This window comes from Apodemus sylvaticus, chromosome 1, assembly GCF_947179515.1.
Source record: "Apodemus sylvaticus chromosome 1, mApoSyl1.1, whole genome shotgun sequence".
Taxonomy (NCBI): domain Eukaryota; kingdom Metazoa; phylum Chordata; class Mammalia; order Rodentia; family Muridae; genus Apodemus; species Apodemus sylvaticus.
Window position 1 is genome coordinate 74962212 of NC_067472.1, and position 13038 is coordinate 74975249.

Below are 13038 nucleotides of genomic sequence, written 5' to 3' on the forward strand. Positions count from 1 at the left end.
TTTTTTTTTTTTTTGCCTCCTAATGGCCAAGGCTTTGTAAAAATAAAATCTAAGCTAATCCAATATATCCACTTACTTATTTAAGCCTCAATCAATATTTCTCATTTGTTCCCTCTTACAAACCCAGACACGATAATGAAGGAAATGCAATTTAAATCAATAAACAAAGAGCCCAAAGAGGCAGAGCCCAAACCTGATATGATTTAATGAAGAAAAGGGCTCAGCCATTCCCAGAAAATAACTCACAGCCACACTTGTTGCCAAGACTCAAAGAAAAAAATTTATTTACAATAGAGAATTTTATTTGAAACATGCATTCTTTTTTTTTAAAAAATCAAACCAGCAAATGTGGATCAATTGTACACTCCTTAAGGCAAGAGTCCCGATGCAGGCTGTGTATGTTCACGTCACATCAGATGCTGCTCGCCCAAGGGCAACGCCAAGATCAGCAATTCGTATTCTATTAGAGAATCTGACAGTCTCCCTGATACAGGAACTCCGAGGTCAACTTGCTATGAATTATACTAGAAAATGCAAAAGGATAGCAAGGGATCCTGGTAGGTCTCGGCACTGCATACGGTCAAACCAACCTTATTTAGAAAGAGGGCACAGTAGTGCACACAGAATGAAAGGAGAACCTGTCCATGGAGTCGGAAGGACAAACAGTGTGCCGACGATCGTATTGCACGCAACGGCCAAGTCCAAGCTCTTGGTCCAGAGTTAGCTTTTCCCCATCTTGGCGATCAGTTCGTCACAAATCTTGGTGAGTTCTTCTATCTCTTTATTCTGAAAATGAAAGACAAGAGGAGAGGTGTTCTTGGTGTTTGAAATTTTGGCAATCGTGGGGCTGGGGCGATGACTCAGTCAGAAAGGCCCCTCGTGCTGCAAGCTGAAGGATCTGAATTCAATTCTCAGAATCCATCTTTAAAACAACAACAAACAAACAAACAAACAAAAAACCCAACAAGCCAGGTATGGCAGTACATACCAGGGAGCCCAGTATGGGTGGGGGGCAGACAGAGGGGGATCCTTGGCCAGCCTAGTCTGCTAATCAAGTTCTAGGCCAGTGACTGACCCTGTCTCAAAAGTATCCAAAGAAACTGGTCAACTACAAAGGGACCCTGAGGGAGGGGCTGGAGGGAATAGCAGGGTGCAGAAATCTCTTAGGTTTAAGGTTAGTCCCCACTGCTAAAGACACCACTCATTTTGGACACAGGTCTCGGGGCATTTGAGATGACCTAACTTGAAAGCCTCCAGCCTCCTGGTCTAGCTTCCATAGCACCAGAAAGTGCTATGAAAGGGGGAGGGGAGGGAGGGGAACTGTAGTCAAGATGTAATATATGAGAGAATATAAAAGAAAAAGTGCTATGCAAGCCACCAAGGGAGGGAAGCATTTATGATTCTGTCTATTGGTGATACCTATGATCACAATGACCAGCTTAACAAAGTGTCCCTAAAGGTTCAGAAGTGGCACTCATACCTTGATGGCCACCAACAGCTCTCTATCCATTCCATAGGAGAAATGCCTGGCATCCTCCTGACATCACGCCTGGCACTGGACACCTCACAACTACACAGGATGAGTGAGGTTTGGACCTTAGAGACCCGACTCCCCATACTTTATTAAAGCAGCACAATTCCCCCTACCTTCTAAAAGGTACTCTTACAATGGCAAATGCAGCTCTCCACACAGAAGCTTCTCTTTGTGATAGATGGAGACCATCACAGAAGACTACAACTGGTCATAATACAGAAACTGTGAGAAGTCCAGCCTCAACGATATATCTATAACACAACTCCTGTAACCTAAGGCTCTGGGAACATCGCAGAAGAGAGAGGGCAGAAGATTCCCAGAGTCAGTGGACCAGGAAGTCTCTCATATCGCTGTGTCTCCTAGAAATGACAGGGGAGCTACACCCTCAATACCTCAACAATATGACTAAAACAAGACTCAAGCAATGACAGTATCAGTTATACATAAAAGGTTAACATAAAAGGGGGAATCTTAACGGGCCAGCCCACCCTTAGACAAACATCTTAGAAGAATTAGCTTTTCCCAGAGATCAGGGCCCTAATTGGTTACTCAAAACACAGTGGTCAGCCCTGAAGTAATATCTGCACAAGCAACAAAAATAAAAATGCACACACCCAAAAAGGTGTTTAAAAAAAAGGAAAGCCGGGTGTGGCAGCACATGCCTGTTTGAGGCTAGCCTGACCTACACAGTGAATTCCAGGCCACCAGGGCCACAGTGAGACCCCGCCTTAACAAGAGCAGCTACTGCGACTATCACTAGTTAGTCAGTAGCGACACTGCTCTCCTTGTTGGGGAGTCCACCCAGTCTCTTGGTCTCTCCTAAAATTATCTCCAGGAATTAGAGGAAATAGCCGGAAACAAAAACCAAGTTTACATCCTAGCTATGGCTGGGTGAGCGTGAGCGAGTCCACAGCTACTCTGAACCTTGGACTCCCTATCTTTACAATGTAGGTGAGAATGAAATAAGGTAAGAAACGTGAAGTCCTGTCAAGGTAAAACCACGGCGAGCAGAGCACACGTCCCTGGGCTAGGCTCCTCCAAGGCTCCTCCTCTACGGCTCTTACAAGCTGAGGAGGGTTTAGAAAAGCCCTAGCACTGTTTAGAAGATGCCCAGTAGGTGGCGCTGTAAATGCAGGTGCAGAAGGCCAGGCAGAAGCAGGCAACTTCAGGGGGTTCCTCTCAAGCAGAAGCCCCTCTTCGCCAATCCTTGTAGCACAGTTAAAGGCAGCTACACGCACGTGCACGCGCGCGCGCGCACACACACACACATGCACGCACGCACGCACGCACGCAGCACAGATAACTGGGTGGCCGTCCCTGTCCTGCAGAAGGGGGATCCATCTGGGAGACGTCCACCAGATGTGGCTCTACTCTCTGATGGCTGGGACGCCGGGAGCCCAGAGCTGCTCTTGTTTAAGAACAAGCGCCCATCGGCCCTCCTTGAGGACAGAAGACCTGCCTCTCATGTACATTTTCAGCTAGTTTGCCTTGGAGATGCTGAGGAAGGTTGGCCTCCATCAGTCCCTTTCCTGGAACCTCCTGCATCATATCTCAGTTCAGGCCACGGCTGTCCCTGGGTTAGGACTCCAGCACTCCACACGACAGTGCCCACACAGAGGAGGAAACTGCGCTGCCAAGGGGGAATGTGGAGGAAGTACTGTCTCCCAGCAGCGTGACCATGGCCCACGTCCTGCCCAGAAGGATACACTGGGGCTCCAGCCCGCATAGATGCTAACATCTCTGACCACTAATCCAAGTTATTCCCACCACCACTACTGCCCCCTGCTGGCCATGAATGCTAATCTTTATTTCGCAGTGAAAAGCACATGCCAATCACCAAGCTAAAGCCATCCAGGACTGCTGTGGCCTCCCTCAGTTCTCATGCTAGCCCTATACAAGAAGCCACTGTTAACCCATTTTTCAGTATGGAAACAGATGGCTTGGAGAGGTGAAGTGCTATGGGTAAGAGTGCAGATCCAGTCAAATGGGAACAGATGTGTCCATCCGGCCTAGAACACAATTCCAGCTGTGCCTGCAACTACTCAGCCCCGTTCTCATGTCTATTAAACTTAATGTGCAGTGACTCGGGGTGTAAGCACCACAGACCCACTGGAGAGACGTCTCTAGAATTAGCCTCAGCACCATCAGCCACCACTGGTCTCGGAGCCCCATCGTGGAGCCCAGCATCTCACGTGAACCTGCCCTGGTGAATGTGTTTCTGAATCTCTTGAAGACAACAAGCCTTGTTTGCTATACATCATTTACTGTCCTCCGGGGCTGAACAACAAGATCAATTCATCCTCTGGAAGCTTAAGTTAGAAAGGAAATTACCTTTGCAGATAGATTTTGATCTTTGCTATTATTATCCAAGGCCAGGGGACTCAATTTGTTTGTATCCATGTATTTTAATCTAGCGGAAAACACAGAAGGGGATGCTGTCATCCCCTTCATTTGCTGTTTTTGTTTTGTTTTCTACATTCTTTGTTTACATTCCAAATGATTTCCCCTTTCCCAGTTCCCCCTTCCCCATAAGTCCCATAAGCCCTCTTCCTTCCACCTATTCCCCAATCAACCCTCTCCTACTTCTCTGTCCTGATTGGGCCAAGGACCTTGGAAATATACATCCTGGCTCCTGCTTCAGGAACTAACAGCATATGGTGATTTAGACACACGGCTGATGGAACCTGTATCGTGGAAACACTGACAACCTCCCCCCACACACAATGACTAGGGAATGTGGTCTTTATGTTAAGGGAACATTCCACTTCTATAAAAATATACATAGACCCAACAGCAAACCCCTAATGGTACTCAGTAATTATCAGTGAATGAACAAATGTTTGGCTTTGCAGCTGTGTCTTGTCTCCATGGTGACTGCTCTGAACCATCAGCAGAGCCCAGAAATCACTAGCAGCTACAGCAGTTGGCACATGGCATAGGTTTGCCCTTCTCTTTGGAAAACAGTTCCTGTGGCCCACTGACCAACAGCTGTTACCTTTGTTTATCCTCAGAGAACAAGGCTAAATGATTCTCCAGGGTTGTTTTTGGAAGTGGGGTGGGGTTAGTATCACACTTGACATCAGAGAAACTCTCTTATCTAAAATATTTTCGGGGGTAAAGGGGACCAAGGAAATGAGATAGAGGGCAGGGCTCACCAGGGCCATACGATTGGTGGAGTGTGTGAGCGGCCGGCCGGCTTCATTGCCAGACTTCCTGTGATAACACCTAGCAGAGGAGTCAACACCCACCAGGGCAGAGGTGACTGGTACTCAGCCTAGACAGCCTGCCCTCTTTGAACCACATGGAACCAGTGTTTCTAGGATGGCAGAGGTCTTCACTGGGACATCCAGGGACACAGTGCGCATAGTAGGGTAAGCGCCACACTGGAAACCAGGAAACCTAGGCACAGAATGAGTGACCTCCGGGGCTTCACCCACTGGTCACACACCTGGAGGACATCTGAATGTGCCTGGCTCGGCCACAGCCCATCTTCTGTCAGAGGCCTGGCGGGTTCCCCACCCACTCTCCAGTAAGAATGAGAGTTGGAAGATTTGAGGACAATGTCTGGCATGTCAGTAGTTGTGATGGTTTATATACACTCAGCCAAGGGAGTGGCACATTAGAAGGTGAGGCCCTATTGGAGTAGGTGTGGCCTTGCTGGAATAGGTGTGTCACTGTGGGCATGGGCTTTAAGACCCTCATCCTAGCTGCATGGAAGTCAGTATTCTTCTAGTAGCCTTTAGATGAAGATGTAGAACTCTCAGCTCCTTCTGCACATGCCTGCCTGGAAGCTGCCATGTTCCTGCCTTGATGATAATGGACTGAACCTCTGAACCTGTAAGCCATCCCCAGTTAAATGTGGTCCTTATAAGAGTTGCCTTGGGATCCAAGGAGATGAAGGGGTTTGCAGCACCATAAGAAGAACAATAATATGACCCACCCAGTACCTCCAGAGCTCCCAGGGACAAAACCATCAACCAGAGAGTGCACATGGAGTTACCCATGGCTCCAGACACATAGGCAGCAGAGGATGGCCTTGTTGGACATCAAAGGGAGGAGAGGCCCTTGGTCTTGGAAAGGCTCGATGCTGCAGTGTGGGGAATGCTGGGACAGGGAAGCGGGAGGGGGTTGGTTGGGGAACAGGGTGAGGGGAGATGGCTTATGAGACTTTCAGGGCTGGGGGGGAGAAACCAGAAAAGGGGACAATATTTGAAATGTAAAGAAAGAATATATCTAATAAAAAAAAAAAAATGAAAGAGTTGCCTTAGTCATGGTGTCTGTTCACAGTAGTAAAATCCAAACTAAAACAGTGTTTAACAAATATCTGACAAATAATGTTGTGGAGGAATGAAAAGTGGAAAATTGCTGTGCAGGCTGTGATTCCAGGATAAGAAGAGAGGAAAACATAAACAACAAAATGGCAAACCGGAACTACCGTGGGTATGGTCCCAGGCACGAGCTTAGACAGAAGCTGCCCTGGCTTTGTTCCAGAGACGGCCTTCCAGCCCACCAGCCTCCATCACCCTCCAGAGAGAGGCCTTGCAGCCCTGGGTGCCCGACCCTCACCCTCACCCTCTCACCTTCTGCTCCAGCGTTCTTTCTAGAGCATCCACTCGAAGCTGCTCCTTCCTCAGGCTAGCCTGGTAGGCCGCTTGCTCCTGCTGGGCCTTGCCTCGAACCTGGGCGATCTCTGCATTGGCTCTGTGGGAACAAGGAGGATGGTGGTGGGCTGCAGGGACAGCTCCCTCTTCCCACCTCTGATTTGGATGCCCCAACCCTGACATTATACTATAGTCCTGCACTTCAGTCAGCAGGTGGTGGCTGAGTGCCATCTTAGCCCAAGTCATAACCATCAGCCACACTTTGCAAGCCAACATCTGAGAGCTGCTGGAGCTCCCGGCCCAGCTGAGCGGTGAGTTACCTGTCCAGTTTCTCTTCTGCGTGCACCTTCAGAGCCTGGTACCTCTGTTCCTCTTTCTTCACTCGGGAGAGGTACTCCTGTGCACATTTCTTCAGCACCTCTTCATTCTGTCATGACAGGGCCACAGGAAGGGCTCAAGAGAGCATTCGGAACAGACAACCGACGCCTCAGCTCCTGCTCACATCGGCTCAAGATGGACTTCCTGAACTCTTGCCCCACAGCTGGCCCCCTCCCCTCCTCTCAAAACCTGCTGCTGCCTCTCCAGCCCCCGCCTGGCCTCCGGCTCCACAGACACACCTTCCGAAAACCTTCCAGGACCTCCTTCATCTTCTCATATCTCCTGAAGAGGTCAGCCAGAGACTTCTCGACAGAGTTCAGGTCAGCCAGGGCCTGCTCCTTCTCCAGGACCAGCTGCTGCACAGTCTGGTGGGAGATGGATTTCTCTCTCTGTTCGTCCTCTGGCAGGAGAGACAGGAGGCAGACAATGGAGCCCATTCAATCCCAACTAGATCTACAGGGGCCAGCCTAGGCCTTGAGGACAACTCAAGAGTTTCCTTGGAATGAATCCATGAGCCCCCCCACCCCCCGGACCTGATACCATAGATCTGGGGCCATGGTGTATCATGTTGGGGAGAAGTGAACTTTAACCTGATCAATGCAGCCCTTACACATCTACCCTGGAGACGCTATGGGTCTCCTTCTCTAAGTGGATCCACACTGGGTCAGAAAGAAAAAAAATTACTGCTGTATTTTCTGGGAAGGTGAGATTAAAGGGTGCTGTGGCCAGGGCCCTAGGTGATGGGTGACTCTTTCGAAATGGTATCAAGATAGACTAGTCACTAAGAGAAAGAGGTTTCTGTATCCCTAAAGCATTCCCGAACTTCTGTTCACAACAATGCTGACTTCTTGGCTATAGAAAGAACCACAACCAGCAAAGCTCATTTCTCAGCAAGGCAGTACAGTTTCATTTGGGCCTAGTTTAGAGTGCAGGTACTAGCCAGAGCAATAGCTCTGCTCTTGCCCAAGTCTCTGATCCCCTCCCATCCCACACTAAACTCAGATGTCTCTGCACCATGGGACCAACTGTCTCTGACACAAATACAGCCCCCCCAGTGCCCAGGTACCACCCTCTAGGCTGGTCGCTGATAGGGTAGCTAGGGACCCTTGCCTCTCCTAGTGACAGTGGAATAAATGGCATCTCCTAGCTCCCATCCCCAGGACCAAGAGTTCCTGGGGAAAGTATGTAGCCCATCAGCTCTCTGTCACCCCCAGGTCACATGGGAGGGTGCTATCTATTGCCCAGGACTGGCTTAGAGCTGGTTACTGTGAGGGAAATCACATTTGGGATTTCTAACAACAGAGACAGCAATGACAGCCGCCAACCTCAACTGCAAGTCAGTCTCTGCTCACTGTGCCTGCAGAGACCTCCTCTTGTATTGAGAATAAAACCCAGGCTGCACCCGCATGCTTATTCCGGCCCTGACAGCCCCTGCTCCAGTACTCGGGAGCCCTTAAACCCCGAAGTTACTCGTCTCTGACCCCCCATCACTTCCTCTCCATTTGTCATGGGAAAGAATAAGCGTGCGAGCGTGCTCGTTCGTGTGCATGCATGCGTGCATGTGTGTGTGTGTGTGCATGTGTGTGTGCACTCATGCATTGGGCCACTTGTGGGTTCTAGTTCTGTTATACTCCAGGTCTCCCCATCCCAGGCTTGGAAAGCAGGTTTCCTGCTGCCACGCCGCTCCTAGGATGGTAATTTTGCCAGGCTGATCGGACTCAGAAAGGTGTAGATTAGGACAGCGTACATTGGGTGTGCTTCTGAGGGTAGCTTCAGGGTGGTTAGGTCATGAGGACTCTGCCCATGTAAACTCATCCACATTATGATGGTGTCACTGAGAGGTGGCAGAGAGGAGGGGGTGGGAGCTGGCTGGAAGGAGGTCTCTGGGAACAAGCCCTTCAGGGCTGATCTTGTTCTAGCTTCTTCCAGTTTCTCTTTTTTCTGTTTCCTACCTGTCAAACTACGAACTGCAGGCCCTCACCACCATGGTGGACAGACTGTTCTGAAACTGTTTAGCAAACATCAAACTCTTCCCATCGGTTGAGTCTGGTAGATGTTTGGGGAAAGCAACAACAACAGAAACCAGGTCGCTCTCCAGGCTGGCAGGGGGTCAGTCTGGTTTGCTGCTCTGCTCTGGGCACACAAACCCCCTCCATGCAAGTGGGTCGGTCATGTGATCCATGCACTGTAGGAACAAGGGTGGCCCTGCAGTGACCCATACAAGGTTTTCCTGTCCCCATGTTACAGAAGGTAAAAGAGGGTTTGAGCAGAGAAGTCATTTGTTCACTGAGGGAACAGCACAACCCAGGCTCGGCCCCAAAGACAGAAGCACAGCCATGACCACATTCTTCCCTAGCAATGGACAGTTCCCACTGGGACAGCCAGAGATTTTGATCTGGGCTGTTTTTCCTTCCGTCTTCTGATAGACCACCCTCTTGCTGTGCCTTAAGTTCAACCTATTACTGCTGGGTGGCAAGGTGGGGTCACAGCCTGAATTTTACTCCCAAGTCTGACAGAGACATGTGTAAAAGTCCCGAAATTTTGTGGTCCCAAGGTGCTGTCAACTGTGAGCGTGCATTAGACCCAGCTGAGGGCTACTCGAACAGTCATGGGTTCTTCCACTTTCTGACTCAGCAGTGGGGAATCTACACAAGTAACAAGCTCCCTGGTCTTCAGATATAACCGACCCAGAGAGCTGCCTGGAAACCACCGGCCTAGGAGATGCCTAACGTCCCTCCATCCAGCCTCCATGGTCCCAGGGTTCTGAGTTTTCTCAGCAGCAGCCAGAAGCCACCAAGGGCAGTGGCTCTGGAGTCTGACAGGCCAGCTTGGAATCCCAACTCTCAAACTTGTCTGGCGTGTGACCTTGGGCAGTGTTCTTAAGCTCACTGTGTCTCCTACCCAGAACCAGGGGACAGCAGTGCTTCTAGACCATAGCACTTGGGGAGGTTAAAGAGAGAGAAAGAGAGAGAGAGAGAGAGAGAGAGAGAGAGAGAGAGAGAGAATGAATGAATACAAAGCTCTCGGCACTTGGGGACAGCCTGGAATCTGACCCATCATCAACAGCATCACTGCCCACAGAAGCAGCTCTTACCATCACCCCGGACCCAGTGGGACAATCACAAGGACTCAGGAAGTACTGCCTTTCAAATAGAGATCGTTTTAATACAAGTAATCTACTTGCTCTACCTGCTCTCCTAAAGGAGGGGGCATTGGCAAGTTCCACTAGATGTTACTGACCGAACTTTCCCCATTTCCTTTGTTCCCAGCATGCCATACAGTGTACATTCTGGGCTGATCTGTGGTCACGTATACACTTCACCAGACAGGCTGAGGGAGCCATTTATCAAACAGAGTCCATCTGATTTCCTGCCTCTAAGATGTCACCTAGCCCAAGCTTTCCTCTTGTCACTTTTAAAAATAGAATTGCCCGGTTCCCGGGAGAGCCAGGCAGTGGCAAGTCTGCACAAAATCTTCTTACTTGTGACCAACAAAGCTAGGCTCTTAAACTCAGGAAATCAGCCTCAGACCCCAGACACGACACACCACCGGACTCGAAAACCTGACAGGGCTTTCTGGCGTTTGCAGGCAAGCCACTATTAAATCAGAAGGGGGAAAGCAGCGTCCACAAAGGCAAAAATAACCAAGGCAGAAAAACAAAATACAAGCACGGGGTTACAACGGGCAGCTGTCAGATGGGGTGGGGGTGGGGAGCGTTTACTTACCAGGCTTGCCTGTTTGTTTTGCAAGCAAAGGGCAAAGAGCAACAGAAAAATGGAAGCAAAACAGAGAATCAGGGCAGTTGTTAGAAAAGCGGAAACAAAACAAACCAAAAAAAAAAAAAAAAATCACAACAATCTGGAAGGCAGAAAGCGCAGGGTTCCTGCTTTCTTCTGAGGAGCTGCTGAGAAGGAAGGAGGAGGCGGGGAACACCCGAAGCCACCTGAGGAAGAGCTACCTAGCCGGGGTCTGAGAAACCAGGCTCTCCCTCCGGACACACCCCCATTCTCTCTGGTCCTAAGCTGTCAGGCTCTCCAGCCCGGATTCTCCTTGCTGGACAGGTGGAATGAAACCGGATGGAAACTGGGAATCCAGGAGGCCCATGGGCTTGTTTCTATAGGTGAAGAGACACACTTTCCTATGAGACAAGGCAGGTCCATGTCACAGGTTGTCTACTCGGACCCTGAACTGTCTTGTGGCCTCACCCAGTGACTCTCCACAGCAACTGACATACAGTTTTTCTGGGTTAGAAAAGCTTTGGAAAAGTAGACGAGAAAGAGGCTGGTGAGTAAGGCTCGTGACTATACACACAGAAGGATTGTTATCCAAATAATGATGCGCTCAGCTGGGGCTGTTGTAGGAGTCTCACTGAGCCATCCTGGGAGTTCTCTTGTGCACAAAAAACTGTTCAGAATCCAAGTAAGAAATGCACCATGCCTCTGATACCCACTCCTCTTGACTGTCCAAGAGGAGACAAGAGGAAGTTGGAACATTCATGTTCCAACTGCTGTCAGCTGCAGGAACCAGCATCTAGAACCTTCTGTATCACCATAATGGCAGGCTCCCCTGAGAGGTCAACCAGAGAGGCCTCATGCTTAGAGCACACCAGGGGCAACTCTTGCTTCTCTTGCTTGTAGCTGTGTGCTACAAGCTGGCTGTGGCAGCCTTCCCTCAGGCCTTTCTCCCTCAACACCACACCAGCATCTGCTAGCGTCATATCCCAAGACACCAGGAGGCAACCGTTTCCACACTGAGAGAAGCGTGTTTCCTCTCCAGTTCTTTCGCCAGCTCTCAGAATTCACGGCGTGTTAATCTTTTATATCTTATGGATATAAGCTTCTGCATTTGGCTCTGATGTGATACGTCTCCATGGGTCAGTGTGGCTGAGCGTGTTGAGGTAAACCAGTCCTCAGGAATGTAAGCCACAATTAACGCTCCTGAGAGGGCCAGCCATTCAACCACTGGCCCTCCTACTACTGCAAAGGCCACCAGGCTGTTTATCTTGGGGTGAGCTACAGACAGTGGGACTCAAAGAGCCAAACATTTGCTACAGGGCTCGATACACTTGTGCAGATCCAGGCTCAGCACGTAAATTTGTATGTTTACCCCACAAATCCTTAGGTGGGAAAAATTATTTTTAAAACTGATTATCATGAACCTAAGCAAATAAACACATAGTCAGACATAAATCAACCATGAAGACCAATTCCCCAAGACTATAAAAACCTGGTCTTGGAATATCTCCAAGACTGTTTCTCATTATAGAAAAGGACGGTCGGGAGGGATAGATGGAGGGATAGATAGTAACAGGAGGAAGAGAGGGAGAGAGGAAAGGAGGGAGGGAGGCAGGCAGGAAGGGAGGGAGGGAGGCAGGCAGGAAGGGAGGGAGGAAAGAAGGAAGGAAGGAAGGAAGGAAGGAAGGAAGGAAGGAAGGAAGGAAGGAAAGAAGGAAGGAAGGGAGGAAGAAAGGGAGGGAGGGAGAGAAGAGAGGAAGGGAGGGAGGAAGGGAAGGAGGGAAAGAAGGGAAGGAGGAAAGGTGGAAGGAAGGAAGGAAGGAAGGAAGGAGGGAGGGAAGGAGGGAGGGAAAGAGGGAGGGAAGAAGGTACGTAGGTTATTGTGTGTCATTTGCTAATATAGGGCCGTCTTTCATTGCATACCTAAGCAATCTGTCAGCTCTGACTGTCAGGGAGGCAGTGTTCTGACGGAGGTGTCACATCTCAGGGAGAGCTGGGACAGGCTCCTAGGGTCTGCCAGCCACAAGAGGAAGGTATTGGGTAGGGAGTTGCCACAGGTTTCATCCTGGCCCTAAACCCATGTGTATGAGTATTTAATCATTGCCTCTAAACTAAATTGGGGTTTAGGGGTTTTAATTCTATGCTTCCTGCAAGCAAAATCCAAAGCTCTCACACAACCTAACGGCCAGACTCAGACTCCTTCCCAACTCGCTGGAGGGCCCGGCTGGGTAAGTGAGGACAGTGGAGACCTGGGTAACTGTGAAGGACATTCTCCAGGCTACCCTCAGGGTACAGCCACAAGTGCACCTGCGGTGGTCCCTGCCAAGGGACTCACAGCTCTTAGAGGAACTGGCTCTGAGCCTTGCGGCTCGACCCACCCCTATTCTCCCCCACCAACTCCCCACAGTTTGAGCCTGAGCACTCCAGTCGTGACACCCACCGATCATCTGTGCGATGGTCTTCTCATATTCAGCCACGATTTTCCTGGAAGAGAGGCAAAGGCACACTGAGCTACAGTAACAGGATGGGGCTAAATCACCGCCCCACCAGCTGGGCAGGTAACCGGTGAGCGGGCAACAGCGCCAATCTGGCTCGCCAGTGTCGGGCTCACACCCTCGGCACTCATCCTGAGCTCAGCAGCAGCAGGCTCCTTCTCCTGGAACAGGAAGCCCACTATGGCAGCCAACAGGCCAGCGCGGCACCCCTCGCTCTCCCTGCTCTCATGGGCTCAGCACTTTTGAACCCGCTCCTCCTGGACATGGCGGCTCACTGTGCACAGTGTCCTCCCTGC

At 50.1% G+C, this 13038-nt stretch overlaps 1 protein-coding gene across 1 annotated transcript in view; it reads right to left on the reverse strand.

Annotated features, from left to right (window-relative positions):
* Positions 1-260: 260 nt before the first annotated feature.
* Positions 261-13038, reverse strand: part of Tacc2 (transforming acidic coiled-coil containing protein 2) — a 74560-nt gene continuing 61782 nt past the window's right edge. The window contains exons 11-15 of the mRNA XM_052197157.1: positions 12688-12731; positions 6753-6913; positions 6456-6562; positions 6115-6235; positions 261-786 (exon numbers count right to left, since the gene is read on the reverse strand). Of these exons, the coding sequence (XP_052053117.1) occupies positions 721-786; positions 6115-6235; positions 6456-6562; positions 6753-6913; positions 12688-12731 (499 nt within the window). The 3' untranslated portion in view covers positions 261-720. The remainder of the gene's footprint in view (positions 787-6114; positions 6236-6455; positions 6563-6752; positions 6914-12687; positions 12732-13038) is intronic.